Source organism: Loxodonta africana, chromosome 2 (genome assembly GCF_030014295.1).
Source record: "Loxodonta africana isolate mLoxAfr1 chromosome 2, mLoxAfr1.hap2, whole genome shotgun sequence".
Classification (NCBI taxonomy): domain Eukaryota; kingdom Metazoa; phylum Chordata; class Mammalia; order Proboscidea; family Elephantidae; genus Loxodonta; species Loxodonta africana.
This window is the reverse complement of record NC_087343.1, coordinates 211,820,919-211,846,111: the sequence shown is the minus strand read 5'-3', so window position 1 is coordinate 211,846,111 and position 25,193 is coordinate 211,820,919. Positions and strand designations below refer to the sequence as shown.

Sequence of the window (25,193 nt, the reverse complement as noted above, 5' to 3'; positions counted from 1 at the left end):
TATCCGTGCGCTGGGAGTCGTGCTGGCCTTGGGTGGCCCTGTATGGCTTAGAGCACGCCCTTCTGCCCCTAGAGCCTGTTCTGTCCTTGCTGAGCTCACATCAGAGCCCCCACCCCGTCAGGGCTGTGCCCACCTGCTGCCCCTCCTTTGCTTAACTCATGGTGCACCATGGCTCAGTGCCGGGACTTAGAGAGCCACCACCATGAGAAGCTCCTGGAGATATCCATCAACACCCTTGAGAAGATCGTCAAGGGGGAGCTCGATGAAGACCTGCCTGACGATGTCCGTGCGGTGAGCAGCTGGGCTGTGCCATGGGGCATGGGGCAGGGGACTGAATCTCACGGAGCCTCAGGGTCCTCATCTGCAGAAGGGACAGTGGCCTGCTTTGCAGGGTGGGGGCTGAGAACTAAAGCACTGGCAGACACCACGGAGCCCAGTTAGACAGGAGTGTACAGAAGTTAGGTGGTTTCCAAAACCTCACCTCTCTGGGGGCCTCTGGTACTTTCTGAGATCTCCCCCAGAGGCCTCCTGGGTCCTGCCCCTCTGTGATATGTGATGCGAAGCACTGTTTCTGACCCAGCGTGGTGCAGTCCCGTTCCTGCCAGTACACGCTGCAGTGAGTGGGTCAGCAGGTCAGAGGGTCATCCTCTGTGCCCGGCCCTGTTCCTTGGGCCTGTGCTATGGGATGCACTGGGGCCTTCAGCACTGAGGCCACACTTCCTGTCAGGGCTGTGTCCCTCACTCACTGATCCCTCCACTGCCACATTCCTCACCTCTCCCCATCTCCTTCCTGCCGACCCCCAGACATGCCATGTCACCCCTCACCTGGACCACTGAAATGGCCTCCTCGTGATCTCCTGCAGGCTATTCTCCATGTGGCAGCCAAACCAGATAATCTGTGCAGTGCACAGAACCCTCGGGTGGCTGCCCACCGCCCCACTGTGCCTCCCCCTGTGCTCCCTGTGGCTCCCACCTCCAGCCTCAGTCTGGGCACTGCCCCAGCCTTTCCATCTGACATTCCATCCAACAGACCCTCTCCCCTCAGGGCTCGGGTGTCTGGCTCCTCCTTGTAGTTCAGAGCTCAGCTCAAATGTCAGCTCCTTGGAGAGGCCTTCCCTTTGCCTCATATCTCTCACACACCTGTTTTTCCTGGTCCCAGACCCATCACTACTTCCTGTGGTCTTGTTCACATGAACGTGCTCCTTTGATTCTCTGTGGACACTCAAAGGAAGCCTGCAGGGGCCGGGGTGGTTTCTCACCACCGTCCTGGTGCAGCAGCAGTGGGCACAGCACAGTGTGGAGTCGGGGTAGGCTGTGGACCGAGCAAGCCGGAGCGTCCACTCCCTGAGCTTCTGCCCTGCAGGTGGGTGCAGCTTAGCCCAGCAGACACAGAGGGCCAGCATCCCCAGCTCAGAGCCTGCTGGGCCAAGATAAACCCCAGCCAGCTGCAGATGGCAGGGCCACACATCACGAAGCCTGAGTCACCAGCCTTCTCTCCCTAAATACTCGCTAAATGCTGCTAACAGTTGCTGACCAGACTCAGGGAGAAGACATCTCCCAGAGCCAGGAAGTAAGGCTGCCTGCGAGAGCCCACTCTGGGATGGCAGATGGTCAGTGCAGGGGGCCTGTGATAACCAGCAGGATAGGGCTGAAATGTGTACGCTTCCTGATGCCTTGGACAGGAAGAGAAAGACAGACTGGCCGGCACTTCTCCACTGCCAGCTGGCTCTGCCTGGGCATCTGACACCTGGGTGCTCCTGGGCTCGAGGGGCACCAGCCACCTGCTGAGGGAGGAGGCTGACCTCGCCAAGGGCTCGCTGAGCAATGGCTGGGCACTGTCTGAGCCTGATGGTCACGCGCCACCTCACTGACTTCTCCAAACGCCGCTGCACAGGAGGCACTGTGCTCATCCCCATTTTACACATGGGATGTTGTTGTTATTAGCCACCACCAAGTCGGCCCCCAACCCCGTGCACAACGGAAAGAAATGCTGCCTGGTCCTGCGTGATCCCCCGTGATCAGTTGCACATTGGACCGTTGTGATCCACAGAGTTTTCATTGGCTGATTTTTGAAAGTACGTCACTAGGCCTTTCTTCCTAGTCCATCTTAGTCTGGAAGCTCCGCTGAAACCTGTTCAGCGTCGTAGCAACACACAAGCCTCCACTGAGAGACGGGTGGTTGAGGTGCTTGAGGGGCATTGTCTGGGAATCAACCCAGGTCTCCTGCATAAAAAAAAAAAAAAAAAGCATGGAGGGCTAGAATTCTACCACTGAACCACCACTGCCCCCTACAGGTGAGAAAACATGGTAAACCTGAGGCTGAGGGAAGTTTAGTAAATTGCCCAAGGTCACACAGCCGTGAGAAACAGTCTGGATTAAAATTCAAGTGAGCGGTGCCTGAGCCAGCTTCGCAGCAGCATGGGCCGTCCCTGCCTGCAGACCACAGGATGGCATCATGGGTAGTGCAGGTCTGCCTCTGACATGAGGAGCTGCCTTGAAGCCTGCCTGCAGGGCTGGTCTAAGCTCCCTGCCGGGAGTACCACCCTTGAGGCCTCGGGGGTGGCCGAGCACACTGGAGAGCCTGCCTCTGTCGGCTGGGGTGCCCCTCTGCCCTTTGGGGAACTTTCACGGTTGCAGCAAGAGACATCACGCGTACCTTACACTGTTTCTTAGGTCTCCTTATATGTAAGCAACAAAACGAGGCATATCTTCTGAGAGGAGAGTTTGTCCTAACTGGGGGAAGTAATAGGTACCATGATGGCTCCCTTTTTTACAGATGAGGAAACTGAGGCACAGAGCAATAGAGTAATCTGTCCAAGGACACAAGCTGTGGCGTTGTGTGAACCAAACCCAGACAGTTTGATTCAGAAGCTTTGACAAATGTCCACTGAGTCTGTAGCAAGACTGGGGATGTTGAGATGCGGGATAGGGCCTGTGGTGAGAACTTAGTCATCGATGAGCAAATCCTGATCAGAAAGGCACTCTGTGAGGTCAGCTATCTCTTTATGTCTCCTCTCATTCAGCTGAGTGACTGTTACCAGCTAATGCCAAGCCTGTCCCAACTCTATATCTGTAAGCCCTGCCAGGTGTTAGAGGAGAGAGCAAAAACCCTAGCCCAGGGAAAGCCCCAACCTGGCAGTGTGACAGGGCGCTAGACAGAGGCCAGTGCGGCTGTGACCAGGCAGGAGCACAAAACCAGCCATAAGTCTCCATCAAGTGGCAGAGGTGGCAGGAAAGCCAGACACCTTCCCGAGGGCTGTGAACACCTGGGTCGGTGTCCAGCTTTGAGGCAGGGTCAGTGCCCGAGCCTAGGCCATGGAAGGACTTGCAAAACCCCGAGAGCTACTCCAGCTGGTCAATGTACAGGGGCAGTAACAAGGCCTGGCCGGGGCTCAGGCTGCAGTCCATGTGGGGGGGCCATAATGAGGACTGGGTGGGACCTAGGTGGCTCCCTCAGCACAGGAGACTGACCAGTCCAGTCCCTGCCATGTCAGCCACGCTAGGGGCAGGGCATCTCTGCAGCAGGGGGAACCACGGTGCCATCAGGTACTCTGAGCAGGTGACAGGATAACGGGGCAGCAAATACTCAGACCACCAGCATCACAGTGGTCTTGGGGTAAGCACCAGTTGTGCCCTTCTCAAAAGCTCCCCACAAGAAGTTGCTTAGAAAGAAATGTGCTCTTTCCCATGATCAGGGCTGCTGTTGTGGAAGGCCAGCCAGTACCACAGAGTGGCAGGCCACTTGGGGCCATCACTGGTGGCCTGCGTTCCCCATGGTTTCACCCCTGCAGAAACTAGAAAGGGACCTGCAGCCCTCTGCACATAAAACCATTCCAAGAAGAAAAGAAGAGCCAGCACTCTGGGCCACCCGAAGTCTAGAAACAACTTTGCAGTTTTTATCTCACTTCTTTAAACCAGACCTTTAATTTGTATTTTACAATATCACTGTTTTTCATAACAGACTCTATCTAACCGTTCACCTTTCTAAGTAGACTTCAGTTTCTCTTGTCACTGCTTACAAAGCTTGTTTTCTACGTCTGCAAAAGTTGGGGGAAAGATTTCTCCTCTTGGCTAAGGATATCAGCTTGTCGTGGATTGAATTATGTCCCCCCCAAAAATGTGTGTATAGATTTGGCTAGGCCATGATTCTCGGTAAATTGTGTGATTTTCCCGTATGTTGTAAATCCTGCCTCTTATCCTGTTCATGAGGGAGGATGGGTGGCAGTTGTGTTAGTGAGGCAGGACTCAGTCTACAAGATTGGATTGTGTGTGAGGCAATCTCTTGAGATACAAAAGAAAGAAGCAAGCAGAGAGACAGGGGGGTCTCATACCATCAAGCAAACAGTACCAGGAGCAGAGCGAGTCCTTTGAACCCGGGGTCCCTGTACTGCACGGAGAAGCTCCTAGTCTGGGGGAAGATTGATGAGAAGGCAGACAGAGAAAGCATTCCGAAGGAGCTGATGCCCTGAATTTGGACTTTTAGTCTACTTCACTGTGAAGAAATAAATTTCTCTTCGTTAAAGCCATCCACTTTTGGTATTTCTGTTATAGCAGCACTAGATGACTAAGACACAGCTGTAACCCGGTTTTTAAAATGAAGAAGGGGGATCTTCCATGAGGAATTGATGTGAATGGTGGCTTTTTCTAAAACACAGCTGGAGACCTTCACTGGGATGACCACCTGTGTTCCTGTCCTGTTTCTCAGGAAGGCAGGCTTTACAGGTCTTTATAGGTCAATTAGCGTGACTCTACTAATTGGTTCCCCAGACATTCCGTTGCCCACATCAGCTAACCTGGTTTTTCCCACCTGGAATTCCATGGAAAGCCAGCACCCGGCAAGTTGTTAATTGTATTACTCTGAAAAGGAGTCTGTGCCAAATAAGTCAGACAACTGAGAGAAACCAAGTTTGAAAAATTTGTTTTCTGCAGAACTTTCTGGAACCTTCAAAATGCTTTGCGTGCTGTGGCTGCTGTAACAAAGTACCACAAACTTAGTGGCTTAAAGATTTATTCTCTCAAAGTCCTGGAGGCCAGAAGTCCAAAATTAAGGTGTTGGCAGGGCCTTGCTCCCCCTAGAGGCTCTAGGGGAGAATCCTTCCTTCCTTCTTCCAGCTTCTGGTGGCTCCAGGCATTTCTGGGCTTGTGGCCACATCACTCCATGTCTGCCCCTGTGGTCACATGGCCTCCTCCTCCGTGTATGTGAGAGAGAGACTGCACTCAGGGCCCACCAGGAAAATATAGGATGAGCGCCTCTTCTCAAGATCCTTAACTCAGTCGCATCTTTTGCCACAGAAGATAATATTCACTGTTGCCATATAAGGTAATACTCACAGGTTCTGCAGATTAAAAGTGAATATATTTTGGGGGGACCACTTTTTCAGCCTACCACAGGTGTGTAGGATTTCACAAACATATTTGACAAGAATACATTTATTTTTTGCAGAAATAATAACATCTTGATTCTACAGAACATATTCTGGAGACCGTTAAGTTAACTACTACTGTATGAAAAACCAAAACACAACACAAAGTGGACTTGCGGTCCTCTCTGCAATAGAGAATACTTTCAGGTCCTTTGCCATCCTGGGCGTCACAAAGCACCTTCCCTTCAAAGTGGAAGCAGCTGCTTGCTAAATGCTTAAGCAGCCTTGCCTAGCTCCAGGAGATAATTCCATTCGGTAATCAACCACCACATGCACACAACAGCCATAGTCTGAACACCTAGAACCTGCCAGTTGTTCTTGACAGAAAACAAGGTCAGGAACAAGTGAAGATACAAGGAAACACCAAATGGAGCCAGAGATTTGACTTTGTTAACATGGGGCAGTGGAGAGACAATCATGGTCTAAGCACCTGTCACCTTGCAGGACCTTCTGTCCTCAGGGAGCAGCCTTGAGCCCCTTGACCAGCTTTCCATACCCCACCAGCCAGCAAAGGTTTTCGGCAGGTCAGACTTGGGAGCAACCAGGGAAGAGGAGCTTTCCTGGCTGTGGCCCACCCAGGGCTGCTACCTGCCTTCTTCAGGAGAAAACCTGCTACAACTGGGCTTCTGATTCAGCAGCCTGGTTTGCCCTTCCCCATAACTGGTCTGGAACTGCTCGGGTCTAGGAGGCACTGAGACCTGCAGGCAACCTGCAGGATGTGCGAGATGGGTGGCACCTACACCAACTGGGGTACTTGGGCTCCCTTTTTGATTTAGCATGAACATCGTGCTCAGGGTGGAACACCACCATCTCTTTGGTCATTCTCACTAGCTTTTTGTCGACAAAGACACAATTGTGAACGCTGTTGGGGCATCACATGACATCCACCTCCTGAAGATCGACAACCGGGAGGATGAGCTGGTCACGAGAGTCAACTCCTGGTGCACGCAGTTGGTGGACAAGGTGGGTACAGTGAACCTGCTCTAGCTGGCTCGGCCTGTTTCCCTAGCAGCCAGCCAGAGAGAAGGTGGGAATTCTCCCTAGGCAGTATACATTATTTTCAAGAAATAAAATTATGGATTGTAGCATTCTACACTGAAGACCTAATTTTGCCCAGTCAGAGGCATTAAGGGGCCCTGGTGGTGCAGTGGTTAAGAGCAATGGCTGCTAACCAAAAGGTCAGGAGTTTGAGTCCACCAGCTGCTTCTTGGAAACCCTCTGAGGCAGCTCTACTGTGTCTTCTAGGGTTGCTATGAGTGGGAATCAACTTGACGGCAATTGGTAGAGACGTTAAAGCCCACATGCTTCATTTTCTAACTCCTACCTCAAATATTTGTTGCCGTTCCGAGCCATCGAGTCAGCTCAGAAACATGGTGACCCCATGTATAAGCAAACAAAATGTTACCCGGTCCCATACCATCCTCATGATCGCTGGTATGCTTGAGTCCATTGTTGCCTTACAACCTAGGGGGCTCATCTTCCAGCACTATATTGGGCAGTGTTCTGTTGTGATCCATAGGGTTTTCATTGGATGATTTTCCAAAGTAGATCACCAGGCTTTTCTTCCTCGTCTGTCTTAATCTGAAAGCTCCATTGAAACCTGTCCACCATGGGTGACCCTGCTGGTATTTGAAACACCAGTGGCATAGCTTCCAGTATCACAGCAACACGCAAGGCACCACAGTGCAAGCCACAGACAAACTGACAGGAGGTGGCTCAAGTATATAATCGACACGTGGTGGGGGGGCAGTAAAGTAAATGAGGAACTTCAACTATACAAATTTTGAACAACCACCCTCCCTTCCCTCACACTGGACTCAGAAGAAGATGTTACTTTAGGATCTGAATTAGGGACATTGTTTTCCCTCATTCCTAGATTCACACGGATGAAATTATGAGGAACCGCAAGCGCGTGAAGGAGATCAATCAGTACGTCGACCACATGCAGAATGAGCTGGACAACCTGGAGTTCGGTGATATTCTCGATTAGAAGTGCGTTGGCCCTCACACGCCCTCTGGAGGAGGGTGTGCTGACCACCTCCGCAGAGAGGATTGCTGGAACTCCTCAGCTGCTGCTACTAGCACCATCCCTCTCTCCCCACCCCTGACACGATTTGATTTCCAAATGTAGAAAGTAATAAAGGACTTATGTGACCTTTCCTTCATTCTTTAAAAGAAACTAGAATTCCTGTCCATGTACGAGCAAGGGAAAAGGCCTAGAGGAGCAGCAGATCCTCACAGGTGGTCAGGTGGCTGCATGTGACCCCCAACGCAGCAGTGGCTGGGCTGGGCTGTGGGGCCCAGCGACAGCTCCAGGTTCCCCTGCCGCACCCAGGGCAGAGCCCTCCCCTCCTCTGGTGCCAAGGAGTTGTGGAGCAAGAGAGGCCAAGCTGCACCACTGCTGGGGACTGGGCCATCTGCGAGGCTGGGAGGCAGGGACCCGAGCTCCACAGGAGGGTCAGCCATAGGCAAGGTGCGATCGTCTGGACTGGGTTCAGGTCCCACTCTGACATGTCCCCTCTGAGGCCTCAGTCTCAGGGGATGTGCCAGCACCTACCTCAAGTGCTGATGCAGAGCCAGGGGACTGTGTGGGGAGGGCATGGGTATGTGACCCCCTTCAGTTTGGAAGTGACTTGTGGGGCAACCCGAGCACGGAGAATGTGACAGTGATCATGGTGGGAGACCTGAGAATAGACTAGGACAAGATGGTGACCATGTGGAAGACTCAGGAATAGAGGAAATGGAGGGGACCATGTGTAGGGACCTGGGTACAGAGGGCATGAGGATGACCATGTGGGGAACCTGGGCCATGACAGGGACCATGTGGAGAGACCCAGGCCCGGAGAGCATGATAATGACCATGTGGGGAGACCAGGTGTAGAGGACATGGAAGTGACCAAGTAGGGGGGGAGGACCTGGGCATGGAGGATGTAGAGGCGACCGTGTGGGGGCACCTTGGCATTGAAGACATGGAGGTGGCCATGAGGGGGGACCTGAGTATGGAGGACATGAAGGTGACTATGTGGGGGACCCAGGTGTGAAGAATGTTGAGGTGACCATGTTGGGGGACCCGGGCAAGGAATGCAGGTGACCGTATGGAGGACCCAAGTGTGGAGGATATGACTGTGACTGTGGGAGGGGAGAACACAGACCTGGAGGACCCTGGTGGAGGATCTGGGCATGGAAAACGTAATGGTGACGTGGAGGGGGACATAGGTGTAGAGGACATGATGGTGACCTCAGGGGGATCTGGGCCTGGAAGATGTAATTTTGACCCTGGTGGAGAATCCAAGCATGGAGGATGTGGAGTTAACCATGTAGGGGAGGCATCTGGGCATTGAGGACATGAAGGTGACCATAAAGGGGGACCTGGGTGTGGAGGACATGAGGTGACCATATAGAGTGACCATGTGGGAGGACTCAGGAGTGGAGGGCATGGACATGACAGTGTGAGGGGGACTTGGGTGTAGAGGGTGTGATGGTGATTGTGTGGGGGTACCTGGGCACGGACATGACAGTGACGGTGTAGGGGACCCAGGTGTGGAGGGCATGATGGTGACTGTGTGGGGGTACCCAGGCATGGACATGACAGTGTGATGGTGACCATGTGGGGGGATCTGGGCATGGAGCACGTGAAGGTGATTGTAAAGGGAACCTGGGCCTGGAGGACATGACAGTGACCTTGGTGGAGGGTACAAGTGTGGAGGACTTGGAGGTGACCATGTGAGCATGTGAGGGAGCCAGCCATGGAGGATATGGTGGTGAGTGTGTTGAGAAACTCGAGCTTGAAGGATGTGACAGTGACTGTGTGTGGGATATGGGTATGGAACACATGACTGATCATGTAGGGGGGGACCTGGATATAGAGCATGTGGAGGTGACCATAGGAAGGACACAAGCCTGGTGGGCATGATGGTGGCCCTGGAGGTGGATACACCATGGAGGATGTGGGAGTCACGAGGAAGGACATGGAGGTGTCCACAGGAGCAACCTGGGTTTGGAGGACATGACAGTGACCCTGTGGGGACCCGGCTGTGAAAGACAAGATGGCAACCCTTGTGGAGTATCTGGGCATGGAAGACAGGGATGTGACTGTGTTGGGGACCCAAGTATGGAGGATGTGTTGGTGACCATGGGGAGACCTAGGCCTGAAGGATGTGACAGTGACCATGTGGGAGGATCTGGGTGTGGAAGACATAGAGGTGATCATGGCGGCGGGGTGGGGGGCCTGGGCCTGAAGGACATGGCAGTGACCGCTGGGGGAGACTGCGGCCTGCAGGACGTGGTGGTGACTGTGTAGGGTGACCCAGGCATGGATAACATGATGTTGACCATGGTGGAGGAGGGTACCTACATGTGGAAGTGACCGTGTAGGGAGACCTGGGCATGGACAACATTACAGTGACTGTGTGGGAGGACCCAGATGTGGAAGACATGACAGTGACCATGTGGGGGACGCAGGCATGCAGGACGTGACAGTGACTGTGTGTGGGAGGCCTGGGCATGGAGCAAGTGGAGGTGACCGTGGGCGGGGGCGGGGCTTGGTTGGAGGACATGGAGGTGACTATGTGTTTGGGACTTAAGGAGAGAAGCCTGCACATCACAGGACCTTGCCCTGTTCCTGTCCTGGCTTTTAAACCCAGGCACAACTTGTATTTTCTATTTTCTGCAGTAAATAATTTTTTTCTCAATCAGCAGGAACAAATAGATACAACTGGCTTGGAAGGATTCACTTTGAAAAGATCATTTGATTATAAACCAGGAAACAATACCTGTCACTGACATGGTTTTCTCCCCAGTGTAAGTTCCCAACCCAGGGCAGCAGGTATCAAAATGTGTCCGTGGAAGGTCAGCTTAACCTTGGTGAAATGCAGACATCACAGGAGTGGAGAAAGTGGAGGCATGAATTAAAACAGGGCACATTTTCAGACTGGAGACATATTTAATAAAATAAGGTCACTAAAATAAGAGGAAGTCATGTACAACCCGTTGCCTGTCACTGGCGGCTGGCCGGGTGCCTATGCCGGCTGGGGCCCCACAGGGCTCTGCTGCCCATGGCCTGGCTGCAGGCCTCACTCCTGCAGAAGCTTGTGCTTGACAGTAGTGCTCTCGGAGCAGAGGTGCACGAAGAGGGCGCCGGCGGCTGCACGGGCCCGCAGCTCCTGCAGCTCATAGTCGTGGGCCCACTCGATGTTACCCCACTTCTGGATCTGAGGGGAGAACCAGACAAGCTGCTGGGAGGGCACCCAGTGCCCAGCTCCTGTTAGGCCAAAGCTGCAGGAGGCCAAGCTGAGCAAGTGCAGGCCCCAAGCCAGCACACACAAGACGTGCGGGGGTGTGGGGATGGGGAGGGGGCAGTTGGCCAGCAGCCGTCCATGCTCAAGAGGCAATGGTGATCCGAGAGGATGTGGGCTAGGCCCAGGGCCAGTGGACCCTAAGTGCTCTCTCCTCCAAGGTGCCCAGCCCGTGGGATGGAAGGAATGGACAGTCACTGAGGCCCGTGGTGGGCTGCAGGGCTGACTCTGGAGAGGGCCCAGGACTGAAAGGGCCTCTGCTCACACACGGGCAGGCTGCAGGGCTCTGAAGCCCAGAGGGAGGCAGCCCGATTCCAGCCTAACCTGCCAGCTCCTCTCCCGCTAGAGGCCCAGGAGGCCTGGCCCGGCCTGGCCACCTCAGCTTTTCTGGTCACCCTGAATCTCATGTGCCCCCACAACTCTCCGCATTTCTAAGCTGCCCAGTCTGTCTTGAAAACTGCACTATATTCTCTGAAGAGCATGTTATGCTGCCAGAGCACTGTCACTACATAATCCAGGCTACCCCCATTTTGTGGAGGGTCAAAACAGACATTCAGAGAATGAGGGCCTGGCTCAGGGTCCCACGGCCAAAGGCAGAGTCCAGACCAGAAACCAGGGCTCCTGGCTCCCAACCAAACCCGTAACACCAGGAATCACACTTCGCCCTAGTCAATCCTTCCTAACACCAAAACCACCAGCTTCTTTTGTTGTTCAGAAAGAAATATTCCCTCAGCACTTCCTGGATCACCAGATGACTACATGGACTTGGGAAAAACTGCCATTACAAAGACATTTTCATCCTACTGAGACTCAACTCCTAGTAGCAATTCACCTTATAACTGCAAAATCTACTGTAATGTTCAGAGTAAAAAAATGCAAATGATAGTCCAGCAAACCCTGATGGAATCTGAGCCCACTAAACCACAACTGGTGTGTAGACAGCAGCTCCCTCTGCTCCTCTGGCAGCCAGGCTAACTGCTGGGGAGACTTGGGGGCTGAAGCAGGGTAGCCCACTTGGAAGAACACAAATGTGACTTTCAGCAATGGTAGCACCGTGTGTGTGGATTGGGCCCAGATGATTCATGTCTGTCCACGAGTGTCTGTGGGGGAGAAGGGCCTTGGCTCTGGAGGCCCCCAGACCTGGCTCCAAAGCCAGCTTGAACATTTCCCAGCCATGCGGCCCTGTGCCTCGGTTTCCTCCTGTAAAATGGGGTAACGGCAGCCCACCTGTAGCTGTTTCGAGGAGGTGAGACCCAGGGGTGAGGTATGATCCCAGGGCTGAAGCACAGGGTCGAACTTACTGCCATGACCTGATTATCTCTGTTACTTGGCAGTACTTCTACCGGCCCTTAGTTCTGGTTTCAGTACGTACATGAAAGTAATAGGGCCAAGTTCACATTCAAAAAACTCAGATGGGTTGCCCGTCCCCCAGTCCATGTAAATTAGGAAGGGGTGTTATCAGAATCTATCAGTGGTCTGCTTCTCCCCTGGTGGGTAGAGAACTGAGGGCAGCCCCAAGGCCATGGTTCACCTCACCTGGTACTCTTCCTCCAGGCGGGACAGCAGCACAGCCTGCTCCACCGTCAGGCGCAGGTCTATCAGGCCCAAGGTCAGCACCATGGACTTGAGCTGGGCCACCACAAACTCAATTCCTGCAGGACACAAGCCAAGTCAGGACCCAGGAAGCCCCCACTCAAACAGGGCAGCTGCTCTAATGCTCCGAGTGGTAAAAAGTCGCTAAATGGGGGAGAATGGTCCCAGGAAGAAGCTGTTGTGTTGGCCTGCTCTGTACCCACCCCTTTTCTTCTGAAGAGAGCTCTATCCTTTCTTGGGGATGGTCCTCTGCTCTCACTTGGCGGGGCGGGGACGGGGGGGAGGGCGGTGCATATGGCCGGCACCTGGCAATCAGAGCATTCCACACCCCTGACCCAGTGACAGGTTCAGGGATGGGCATGTGACTCAAGCCTGGCCAATGACACATGGACCCAAGACTTGTGCTGGGGAAGAGAAACCCAGCTTTGTGCAGGAAAGGTGTAAGTCTGGAGCACAGCCTGACTAAAAGGGTTGGTGTCAGAGCCAGCCTCTGTCCTTAAAAGCCACCTTGGAGCTTCCTTAGGGACGGGTAGGCACAGGCTGCAGATGCAAAAGCCCATCATCCCTGTCCCCCAGCCCCAGCCAGCTCCATGAATACCTTGGAGGGCCCACATGTTGTAAGATGCCAGATGGCTGGCAAGTGCCTCATAAGTCTTGGCTGGGATGTTGGGCCCCATGATGCTGGTGGAGGTGCCAATTTCCACGCCATATCTGAAAGGAAAAAGCTTCAGCTTGTCTTTGTCTTGCCGTGGCCCAAGAGCAGCCCAGCTCTTACCCAGACCTAAGCTACTGAGCATATATGCACCCCGTCAGGATATCTGGCCAAGGAGCCAGTCTTAGGGGTTTTGGGATCCACCGCCACTGGCCAGTGGCCTCCTGACCTAATTTTTTGTCCCCCAAGAGCAAACCCAAAGGACCAGGAAAATGCCCTGCATGGCTGGTGAGTCATGCGAGCTGGGTACAGCCGCCGGAAACTCTTCAGTTGTGTACCTGGAATCTCCAGCAAACACATGGATATCTGCTTTTTAAACTTTCTAAAAAGTCTTTCACATTCGAGGCCATAAAAGATTTCTTTTAAATATTGCTTTCAGGAATATTTGTATGTGTCTTACATAATTCATTTTCTTTATTCAACAAATATTTATGGCCCCTATACTATACAGGGCATTGTTTTTGGCCTGGGATCTATAGGACACGCGCTGGCTTCAAGTAACAATAAATCTTCAAGAATAATCATAACTATATAAAGCACATGACAAATATAATGGAGAAGAACAATTTTTGTAATTTCTTTCATGTATCACAGAGTCACCAGTGGTTTAAAACCATCCTTGCTGAAATTCCTAATAGTACAAATCGAGTGTAGGAGTGGCTAAGTTCTTCTGTAAACTGTTAAGGACAAGAAAGCTCAACTGCCACAAAAACCAGACTATTGTATACCGTGGCACAGATCTCTAGGCACCTGAATTTTGTTACATTTAATTAGACCTTAAGATGACATTGCATCTTCATATTTCTCATCCAGTACTGCAGCTGTTAGGCATCCCCGGGTGGTGCAAATGGTTAAGCACTCAGCAGCTAACCAAGAGGTTGAAAGTTTGAGTTCACCCAGAGGCTCCTTGGAAAAAAGGCCTGGCAATCTGCTTACAAAAAACCAGCCAGTGGAAACCCTACGGAGCACAATTCTACTCTGACACACGTGGGTTTGCCTTGAATCGGGTCAACTGGAAACCTGCTGCTACTGCAGCTGTTAACCTCACTTGATCTCTTTATTTTAAGTCCCTCGGAGCACCGGCTGTGCCTTTTACTTTAAAACCCCAGGGTCCTGGCACACTGTGGGCACTCGGCAAATGTGCAGCAAATGAAGGAGACAGACTGGGGAACTCGCTTTTGTGAAAAATGTTACACCAGAAACATCCATGTAAGCTCACAAAGTACTGTGGCCAAGGCAGTACCCTGATGCCAGCCCTCCCACACTCCCTTGGAATGAAATCAAATTGAATTTCTTCTGCTGCCTCATCAATAGTCCTTTCAGTTTTGCACTCACAGGAGTCTTCCCGTAAAGGAAAAACATTGGGACCCCTCAGCTCCTAGAGCTGTGCACCCCTGGGAGAAAACACTGCCTATGGTTCTGTCACGGCACTACCCGGGCTGGCCCCTGCATGTGCACGTGTGCCATGTGACTGCTCCGTGACCCACTGAGGGGTGTAACAATTGTGATGATATAAGATGACCACTGCCAGCATGTGAGCATGTGCATGGGCCAGGCCGGTGCCAGCCCTTCACAGGCACCGCTGTGCTCGCGCCCCAGTCCTGAGGTTTCACTAGCTCCACCTCAAAGAGAGACACTGAGCTCGGGGGCCAAGTCGCACAACTGACAAGTGGCAGACCTGGGACTAAACCAACACTGCTTGCTGCTCTCAGCCGCTTGGGGAGGGCAGCCTGGGAGCACCGGTGCTGCCCGAGGATGCCCAGCACAGTGTGCACCAACGGCAAGTGCCCAGTGCCCAGCATTGGGACAGGCTGAGAACACCTGACAGCACTTTCCCCAAGGTGACCCTACACCAAACGTCCAAGAGATGCCTAATCCCAGGACATCTGAGCACAGAAAGCAGAGCAGCCAGGGTTTGTATGGTGTGGCCCTGGACCCCAACCCTGCCCAGTCCTGGTGACCAGTTAAGGGGTTGCCTGGAGGTGGGGTGAGGAGGGGCAGTGCCTTGGCAAGCAGTGCATCTTACCTCTTCTCAGCCCACTCGATAATGGGGTCCCATTCATTCTTCTGAAGTTCCACTAGTGTCTCTGGCTCCTCCACCCTGTAGCTAATTCATCGCAAAAGTCACCTTCAGTGACAAAAAATACAGCTCCTTCATTCGGCACAGACAAAGGGAAACTAGAGCCAGAGCCAACACTTCTTCTCCACCACCCCAGCCTCACAAGCCAGCCTCTCAGCTCTTCCCCTAAAGCAGCAGCTCTCAAAGTGTGGTCCTGGGACCAGCAGTATCAGCCGTACTGGGGAACTGGCCAGACCGAAGTCAGAACTCTGGGACGAGGCCCAGCAATGAGTAGCTTAACAAGCCCTCCAGGTGATTCTGATGTAGGCTCCAGTTTGAGAACCACTGCCCTAGAGGCCCCTCATTACTGGCCAGGTAATGGCACTGATGACATTCTAGAACAGATTTGCTTTCCTAACTGCACCCCTGGATCCACATCCACTTGATGCTTGGATGCTGAACATGGATATTGTGCTAGGAGTTCAGTCGTGGCAGCCCTGACCTTCCCCTCCCAAGAGACAGTGCATGCCTCCGGGGTCCATCCCTAGCTATCGGTGCCGAGGCTGCGTGGAAGCCTGCCCTGAGGGGACCTGACACTTGTTTTGACCTGGAGAAATGGAGCCGGAGTCAGTTGAGGGAGCTGAGCTGCAAGGCCTCATGGGATGGGCCCCAGGTGGCCCTGTGGAGAGCCGTTGGCCCATGTAGGCGGAGGGGGTAAGACAGGGTGTAAGGCGTAGGAGCAGAGAAGTGGAAGAACGGACAGACTCAGCGATGGCACCCCAAGGGCGGGGGCAGGGGGGTGCGGTCCAGCTCCAGCTTCTCATCTTAAGATCCCAGCCCCGGTGGCCCAACCATTCTTCATCTCCTGTCAAGAGTCCCTCTATCATTTTCAAGGAATGTTTTCCCTGAGTTAGGTTAAGTGGTCAGTCAAATGGCCCCTAACCCAAATGCACTTGGCTTTCTGGCTAGCAGCTCAACATGGGCACTATGGCGACCTGGTCAGGGGCACCTTTGCTCCTCCCAAAATTTCAGTGCTGATTTTGGATGTCGTCCACAAGGCACCTAGAATTTTAGCACCTCAGACCAGCAGAGAGCAGACGTGGCTGCTCCCCTACATAGTTCTTCCCTCAGCTTTCCTTCAGCATCATGGACCGACTAGCCAGAGAACATAAACACGGGAAATTTAGAGCTGGGAGAAGCCAGCTCCTTGATGTCAATATCTGATAGGCTCTGTGTGCCCAAGTTGAGGAATGACCAGAATGTCTACATAAGAATGGTGGGTGTCAGGGCCACAGCTAGGGTCAGAGCCCCATTGAGGGGGTGCTCCTTGGATCCTGGAGTCTGAAGTGCTGCTTATACTCCCCCAGACCAGGAGGTAGAGGATGGGCTGCAGAAGGGTTGTATTCTGACACAGTTGTAGCTGAGGCATCCCCATCCTAGGGAGGTACAGGGGAGCTTAGTGCTGATGTCAAGTGGGGTGCCCCACCCCTACCCAACATGAGACAATGGAAACCAGTCCGCCACCCTTCCACTAATAACTGCCTGGCACACGAGGCAAGGTGACCCAGAGCAATCAGCTTAGTCCCAAGGGAGTTCCATCAATGTCCTTTACCAGATGGTGTCAGTGTCCAGAAACTTCAGAGCCGCCTGGATCAGCTGGTCCTTGCTTCGCTGGGTTGGGTTGTCCAAAGAAGTGTTGCACAAGGTGGTCTGGATCAAAAGGTAGAGAGTCCCCCCGTGATCAGATGTGGGGCTCAGGCCAAAGCACTACCCTCCTGAGGACACTGTACCCAACACACAGCAAAAAGGAGAGAAGCCAATGGCCACACCAGGGAGATGGCCTGAGGAGTCCTCACAACCACAACAGCAGCACATCGGTCGAAAGCTTGCAACAGCAAGCTTTGTGCTGGATGCTTATGAGATCCTCAAGCTAGCCCTCCTAGGCAGGAACCTTCACCCCCACTTAGCAGATGAAGCTGAGCCTTAGAACAAATGGACTTCCCCAAGGTGTCATGCTCTTCACTGCCTGGTGCTGCTGTATTTCATGTAATCCTTACCACAACCCTCTGGAGTAGGTACTGTTGTTCTACCCATTTCAGAGATGTGAAAACTGAGGCCCAAAGAGGTTAAGTACATCATCAGATACTGCAAATAAGATATGTAAGCAGAACTGGAATGCAAGCCTGCTGATTGCATGCTTTACCACCTGGCTCCCCAATGCCTCAGAAAGCAGGGAAACAAACCATCCAAACCAGGGTCAGGATGGTTTTTCCAGATCTGCCTTGCTGACAATGAGTTGCTTAGGCTACTCGAACAACTAGCTGTGGCCCGGTCACCCTGATTTCATCATCGAAGGAGCAGAGAGCAGCACAAATGGCTGTGAAGGTTGCGAGGCAGCCAGCCCAGGTCTGCATGTCAACAGGGAGTAGAGCGATGGCTGGTCCCACAGCTACTGAATGCTAACTTGTGCCCGCACCTGGCCAGAACTTCACATGCATCACCTCGTCTAATCCTGACCTCACTCCACATGGCACGTACCACCAGCATTCCCTTCTCACAGACAGGGACGGGAACCGGGCTGAGAGAGGGACAGGCACTTGCCCAAGGTTCCAAAGTCTAGAAGCCAGAGAACCTGGACCCAAAGAGCTCAGTGGCCACAGTGCCCACGGGAGCCACTCTGTGTGGGTGGGAGAGGCTGGCTTACAGTGAGCTGCCCCCACCCGTGGCTCCATTTGTTCTTTCATTCAGCCATACTTACCAGTGCCAGCTAACCTTCGTGGTAGGGCTTGGCACACCTGGTGAGTGAAATAGATACGGCCCCGGCCCTCATGCTCCTCACAGTGCAGTGGTCGGGACAGACAACAAACATGTGAACCTAAAACGCACAATGTAGCTGCCATCACAGACAATAAGAGGGCTGGAGTCCCTCTGAGGAGATGGCATTGTGGCAAGGCCATAAGGGGGAGAGGTTGCTGTAGTCAGGGGACTGGAGTCCCTCTTGCAGAGTCGGGCCAGAATCTGGAGAGGCATCTACATTTTTGCAGAGCCCTGGACGAAGTCACGGGGACAAGGAGAGGACTAGGGCACAGGCCAGCACTGTGAGCTCATTACCAGGTGCATGGTGTAGAACTTGATGGTATCCTGCTGGGAGTCCCATTCAGTGGCTACTGCAGTGGCCAGGGCCTCACTGGGGACAGTAAAGAGCTTGGCTTGGGGTGTTTTCAGCTTCCTGTGGTCCAGGTTTATCTCAAAGCCACCTTGAAAGAGCAAATGCAAACCTCTCAGGGACTGTGAAATGGAACTGAGTGGCCATTCCTATATTTAGCCATGTGAATTGGTACAAAGCAACCCCAAGTCCTCTCACTGAAGGGCTTACAAAAACATATCTGACAAAAGCAAGAGGTACCATCTCACCACAGAAGTAGCTGGAGCTGAAAAATGTTCCCAACCTTTCATACACACACACACACACACACACACACACGCACAATGGTGGGGGCAATCAGTTTCAGACACTCACCTTCACCCTGGGTGATGCTGACATTCTGATAAAACCGCTTTCTTTCTGCAAGAAAGATTTTTCAAAAAGGCAGGTTAACATAGTGACAGCTTAGGAAGTGACAAGCCCAGCTGTATCATTACTGCTAATGTTGCTTTATTTGCTTGATTTTCCCAGCATCGTTCAAGTCTGTCCTACTCTACACAGTTTCAACAACAGCTCTGACTGAGGCTGGAGGAGGTGGCTAGCTGGGGAGGGGAGCACTCTGGGGATCAAGAGAGCAGCAGGACATGCCAGTCATGCCGCCCTCCAGTCACCAAGCCCCAGGGACAAGTCTGATCACGCAGCATCCCCAAGCTGCAAAGCCTATCTCACTCTACAGGTTTTCCTACCACCTTCAGTCTGACCTTCCCCACCACCCCCTCCCCCGCCACCAGTACTGTCCCCCCAACGCCCGCACAATGAGGATGGGATAAAGCCAGAGCTCCACCCCAGAGGCCCACTTCTAAGCAGGGATGAGTGAAAAGCCAGCATTTTGTGTGTGTGTGTGTATACGTGCAGTAACCAGGCAGTAAGCACATGTCGCAAGAGCACTTTCTATTCCCTCTATCCAATTAATTAACCTAATTAGCCAACCTGCTTATATATTCAACAGAGACTCCAAACATTTAAGAAGGGGAAAATCTGTGTTCTGTATTCTCTTTTGAAAATAACTTCAATAAAACTTTATATGAAAATATAAACATATCCTCCCTCTTTTATCCAGGAGGGATTAAAAACCAAGAGCACCTCGGAAGGAATCACACAGATTCTCTCAACTAATAAAGAACAAATAGGTCACATTTTGGAAGCCAAAAACCATAACATGGTCTTCAGTCCCTAGAACAGATACAATACTTTCATGCATTCGCTCATTTGTTCACCCATTCACTGGGTACCAAGAGCCTCAGGGTCCCTGGCTGAAGTTACTTATTGAGGTAATGATGTGGCATGTGGAGGAAAAGGAGGCTCATTAAATCATCTGCTTTTAACATCTTTTTTTAAAAATCGACCAAGTTTTGGTTAAAATTGCATTAATTCAAATAGAGAATTGAACTAATTATTCAGTTAAGCAATTAATTCAAATTCAGGAGAACTTGGTGCGTGGGGGGAGATAATGGTACAAGGGTATCTGAATAACTGAGCGCGTTCTTCTTCTGTTTTCCCACGTACCTGTTTTTACCCCACAAATCTCATTACTATACTTCCTACCTAAACACAGAAGGCCCAAAATTGCATTTCCAGGGTTGCATTACTAAACTAAAGCCTAAGCTTTTTTCCCACAAAAAATAACATTTTGTTTGCCTACATGTGTCAGGCACTGCTCTAGGCACTTGGGATACAACAGTGAATAAAACAAAGAAAACCCCTGTCCTAAAAAAAGACTAAAAAAGTTTTTTTTTTTTTGCTGTCCTAAAAAAATATTTTTTTCTTTTTCTTTTTTTTTTTTTTAGGCCTAGTGGAGCTTAAATATATATATACACATATTTAAAAATGTGGTCAGATCTGGCCACCAAGATGAGGATGTGTTATTCTGTCCTTCTTCACCGCCTTCCTCAGAAATCCTAACACTGATTTTCTCACACACTTGACCCCAGAAAGGAGGTTTATGCCACACTGTGCTTTTAAACTTTCCTTCTGTCCATGCTGTCCTGGTCTCATCCAAATGGCAGGTCCACGGGGGTCTGGGGCCTCCTTTTGTGCCTCTGGTCTGGACTGAGGTACCCAGACTACGTCCATTCTGCCTTCGGATGACTGGGCTGGCTGGCTGCCTCCATCTGACCAGGCCAGGTACAAAGGTGGGAAGGCGGAAGTGCTATGAAAGCCTGACTCAGCACTGGGTAGGGTCTTCCAGCATGTGTAGGAAGTACCGGGGGAGCACAGAGCAGCAGTGCTGCACTAGCATGCTGCCCTGATGCAGGCCTGGGAAAGGGCCCAGGGGACCTGGGCACTGAGGAACAGACTGGGCAGATGCTGACAGCACCAGCTACACTTTACGTATTGCCAAAATAGCTGGGTTTCCCACGGGGAAGTCCTTTTTCTGCTTTGCTCCTCTGTCCTGGCCAGGCCCACTGCTGTACTTGAGTAAGAATAAGAAAAAAACTGGAGGGAAGTGGGCTGGATGGAGGAGCAGGAAAGGAGCAAAAAAGATTGCTCTGAACAGGAGAGAACCAGGCAGTCAAATAGACACAGCAGGGTAAAAAGAGCCCGGGCTGCCAGCCCCACACACCAGAGGCAGGCCCAGGTGTTGACTGCTCTGCACAGACACTTGGCCGAAGTAAGCTTCTGCATCTGAAAGTGCACTTTTCAGTCTTTTAACAAACTTCCAAACCAAAAGCCAAATCAGCTGCTGCTGAATCAGTTCCCACTCATGACAACCCCATATGTCAGGGTAGAACTGTGCTTCACGGGACTTTCAATAGCTGATCTTTCGGAAGTAGATTGCCAGTCCTTTCTTCTGAGGTGCCTCCGGGTGGACTTGAACCTCCAGCCTTTTGGTTAGCAGTCAAGCACTCAACCATGGGCACCACCCAGGGACTAACAAACTTCAGTGGATACTAACCAAGTGCCAGAAAGTGTGGTAAGTCCTAGGGACATGATTGTGCAAAGCTCATCCTGCCCTCAAAGTACTTACTGTCCCATGAGGAGGACAGACATTAAACTAGCCAAACAGTAAGGTGACTTTTTCAATGGTGAAAATACAAGGAACAAGGAAAACAATACCAGGGAAGCCACATCTCATCTTGGGCTCAAGAAAGAGCCCCAAGTGGTTAGATTTAATCGGAGACCTGAAGAAGAGCGAAGAGTTAGCCAAGCTTTATTGACTGATTTGTTTTTGGAGGGGGTGGTGTATGGAAGTCATCTCCAACAAAAGAACCGGTCTTCAGTAAGGTTCAGGGTCTTTGTAGACCAGAGAGCAGTGTTTTGGAGAAGTACAAAGACATCAGAAGGACAAGACTGTAGTAACCTAGCCGAGAAGGGTTAGAGATGATCAGAGGGGACGATGACAGCTGATGTTGGGGAGGCAGACGCTCTAGGTTCCCTCCGGAAGCCAAAGGAAGCCAAATAAGGGTTTCACATAGACAAAACAAAACATGATCTAGAAAATTCATGTGCCAGGACTCACGCTCTCCAACAATATCAGAAAGATGGGAGTAATTCGCCTAGGCCCCCAGAGGTCTAGAGTCACATAGGACAAATTGTGAGACACTGGGGAGCTTGTGAAGCTTCCACACTCCTGGTGAAAACAGGGCTAGCCAAAGGCTATGGGAGCGGGCTCCAGAGAGGAGAGAAATGGCCAAGCACGCAGACCAAGGTCCGTTCTGAGTATGAATTATTCCCTTTACAGGACATCTGTGGCAAACACACATACACAGTGCCTTTTAAGAGACAATCTGTAGACTATGTAGATGCAAAGAAACAGGTATGTAAAAAGTGTTGAATTTTAAAAGCTGGCCACACAAAAACAAAAACTTTGTTAGAACAGCATCATTCACAATAGCCAACAGGTGTAAATAATCCAAATGTCCATCAACAGATAAGACGATAATAAAATGTGGTCTAGCCATACAATGGAATATTATTCAGCAATAAAAAAAAATGAAGTACTGATACATACTATGACATGGATAGTCCTTGAAAACATGCTAAATGAAAGAAGCCAGACACAAAAGCCCACATGTCATGATTCCATTCACGTGAAATGTCAGAACAGGCAAATTCACAGGGACAGGAAGTAGATTAGTGGTTGCCTAGGGGTGGAGGTGGTAGTGATGACGGCTGCACAACTCTGTGAATAAACTAAAAGCTATTTTACACTTTAAATGGGTGAACTGTATGTATGTGAATTAAATTGCAATGAAACTGCTAAAAAAAAAAACCCAAAACTTCAGGCCAATTGTGTCTGCCATAGCAACTAATTTCAATGGGCTAAATGAACCAAACAGACTCCCCATTTTCCAAACTGCTCTTGCTCTGGAACGGGGATTGGCAACCTCTTTCTATTAAGACCCAGACAATAAACTACTCAGCTCTGCTGTTGTAGTGAAAGCAGACAGAGACAATATGTAAATGACTGAGCACCGCTTCATTCCAATAAAACTTTATTTACAAAACTTATAAAAACAGGTGGCAGGCTAGAGAATCACTGGTAATCTACCCAACCCCCTTATGAGGAAGACAAGGCAGGTAATGCCTCTGTGGTAGTAAGGGCTCTGACAAGCTACATGACTTGTCCAGGTGACTAACAACTTGTGAATGGTGAGTCCTGACTTCATTTGGTGTTTGCTGCCTCTCCAGAGCATCCGCAACCCCCACATCCAGAGTCAATGGACTTATGACAAGCTAGTGCAGGGACCTAAACCCCTTTTGAAAACCTTCAACAGTATGACCATTCCTAAAGGGTCAGATTCAATCTCCTTAACCATTGAAACCTTACCCAAGAAGGCCCATAGAACCTCACCACTGATAACGTCTTTGTACAGCATGCACAGACCTGATTTATGGGTGTTCCTCCCACTGTACCTCATTCATTCTTTCATGATTGACCACCTACCATCTGCCAGGTACTGCTAAGAGCCTAACTAGTAAGTCTGCAGTAGAAAGGACAAGGAGAGGATAGATCAAGTGCCGCAGTGATGGAAAGCAGGCACCCACAACCTAAATCAACCCTTTGCTTTTGCCAACGTGGTGAATGCTTGAGCATGTCTCCTTTGCTCATGCTGTGCCTCCCTAGAATGTCCTTCCTTCTTCCTCTTTACTGGCTCATCATGGCCCACCTCCAAGCCCTTCATCTGGGCCCTGATAGCTGAAAACTCGGCTCCCTGCTGCACCGAACCCCCTTCCCTATTTGTATAAATTTATGAAGCTTAAAAACTGAAAGGACCACAGAAGCAGCTTATTCCTTCAGCTCGCAGAAGAAAATGAGGCTCAAAGGAAGTAGTAGCTTGCCCAAGATAACACAGTGCCTCAGACATAAGAACCCAGATTTATACTCCAGCCACAATGTTAAACTGCCCATGTTCTGGACTTTCTAAAGCAGGCAGTGTATGGCATAGTCCCTCAAGCCACACTCCCTGTCACCTCTGGACATATTCTAGCTACCCATCACTTCTTCCTCCTCTTCACCAAACTCCTCTCATCTATCAAGGCTCAGGTTAAATGTCCTTTCACTCAGGCCCTTTCTAGGCCCTCAGCCCCTCCCCAAGATGGGACTAGGTGCCTCTTTGTGTTCTCAGTTTCTTTGCACGTCCTTTATAAACCTCTATTTAATCAGAATACTATAATCCCCTGCCCTCACCAAGATGGGGACCCCTCTGTCTTGAAGACCACTGCACCTTCTGCCCCAGCATAGGAAAACCAACAGCCCGGAAAGAGAATGTTATTGCTCTTCATTTACTGAAGCAAGTCACTCACACTCTTACCGTAAAACTTAGCCCCTGCACAATGCAGGAGTCACTACCTTCTCCTAGGCTTTATCGGAATCCTAGGTGGAGGAAGGAGGCACTTGGTGTCCACTTCCGTTTACCAGAAAAGGCTGGGGGTGGGAGGGGTTCCGGTAGGGCGCCTGGAGTGAGGGCCAGGAAATGTGGTGCAGACAAAGTGGCCAGGAGGGAGGACTGCAGGCCTGGGTTGCAGGCCCTTCCTGTGTCAGGTCCTGTGCTAGGCGCTGGTGACACAGAAAGGGGTCAGACAGCCGGCCTTTACCGGCCACAACCTCTCACACAGTCTGCTCAGTGACCCTGGTGAAGTCTTGATCCTGAACCCAAATGTTCTCATCTGAAAACAGGGATAACATCTGTTTTCGTTACAAGCTTTGAGAAAAGTGGCGCGGGCCAAATGTCAATGCTTGCCTTGTGCGTTGCAGCGCTGCGTACCCTCCCGGAGTCCCCTGCCCGTCTGTCTGCACTTTCCCGGCCTGTGGCAGAGTCTGAGCCCTCAGCCCACCCTAACCGAGCTCGGAACCTGGCCCAAATAGGATGCGCCCTGGCCTCACCTGCTGGGGGGGCGTAGGCCCGGGCCCGGAGCTCAGGGGATGGCCCCGGCACCAAGGGGTCGATGGGGCCATGCAGGGGCCGTTTCAGGAGGTGGCGGCCCCAGTCCCGCAGCTGGAGGCAGCTCCTCCACATTGCGCCCGAGGGTCTCCGAGGACGCGCAGAGCGAAGCCTGAGTGCAGCACACACTGAGCACAGGGAACCCACGACACGCGCGCGGGATGTTCGGGAACTTCTCTCACCGACTCCCAGAGCCCTCAGTTGCCCTGGGCGCCGCCATCTTCTTCGTGACACCACTGGCAGGCTGTCGCAACCGCGCGCAATCAGCATCACAAATGCACGTCGCCCCGCCCCTCCGCGCTGCGCCTCGAGAAGAAGACTACAAATCCCAGAGGGCCGATCGCGCACCCCGCCACGTGTTTTCTCCGCCTACCAATGGGCGGGCGCGCCGCGTGAGCCTGAGCCCGGCGCCCCGCGAGCCGGGGCCAATCGGAAGGGTCACTGTGTGTGTATGTGTGTGTGTGAGTGTGTGTGTGGTTGTATGAGCGCGCGTGTGCGTGTGTGTGCGTGTGTGTGTGTGT

The 25,193-nt window shown here is 51.7% G+C and overlaps 2 protein-coding genes across 2 annotated transcripts in view; one reads left to right on the top strand and one right to left on the bottom strand.

Annotated features, from left to right (window-relative positions):
* Positions 1-7,547, top strand: part of DRC3 (dynein regulatory complex subunit 3) — a 50,981-nt gene extending 43,434 nt beyond the window's left edge. The window contains exons 11-13 of the mRNA XM_003420657.4: positions 168-291; positions 6,255-6,386; positions 7,300-7,547. Coding sequence (XP_003420705.1) covers positions 168-291; positions 6,255-6,386; positions 7,300-7,413 — 370 coding nt within the window. The 3' untranslated portion in view covers positions 7,414-7,547. The remainder of the gene's footprint in view (positions 1-167; positions 292-6,254; positions 6,387-7,299) is intronic.
* Positions 7,548-10,345: 2,798 nt separating this feature from the next.
* Positions 10,346-24,925, bottom strand: ATPAF2 (ATP synthase mitochondrial F1 complex assembly factor 2). Its single transcript, XM_003420658.4, has 8 exons — positions 24,615-24,925; positions 18,602-18,646; positions 18,193-18,338; positions 16,694-16,791; positions 15,049-15,129; positions 12,909-13,021; positions 12,254-12,369; positions 10,346-10,633 (listed from the first exon to the last, which is right to left on the bottom strand). Exons 1-8 carry the CDS (start codon positions 24,745-24,747, stop codon positions 10,496-10,498), a joined length of 870 nt encoding a protein of 289 aa, XP_003420706.2. The 5' UTR covers positions 24,748-24,925; the 3' UTR covers positions 10,346-10,495.
* Positions 24,926-25,193: the final 268 nt, after the last annotated feature.

Bases quoted from the DNA above. Each gene is read 5' to 3' on its own strand.
- ATPAF2 (XM_003420658.4), bottom strand. From the start codon at position 24,747: ATGTGGAGGAGCTGCCTCCAGCTGCGGGACTGGGGCCGCCACCTCCTG. The intron at 16,792-18,192 runs GTAATGAGCTCA...CTTTTGATCCAG, and splicing joins AGTTCTACACCATGCACCTG to ACCACCTTGTGCAACACTTC. The intron at 12,370-12,908 runs GTATTCATGGAG...TGTGTCCTGCAG, and splicing joins CAACATGTGGGCCCTCCAAG to GAATTGAGTTTGTGGTGGCC.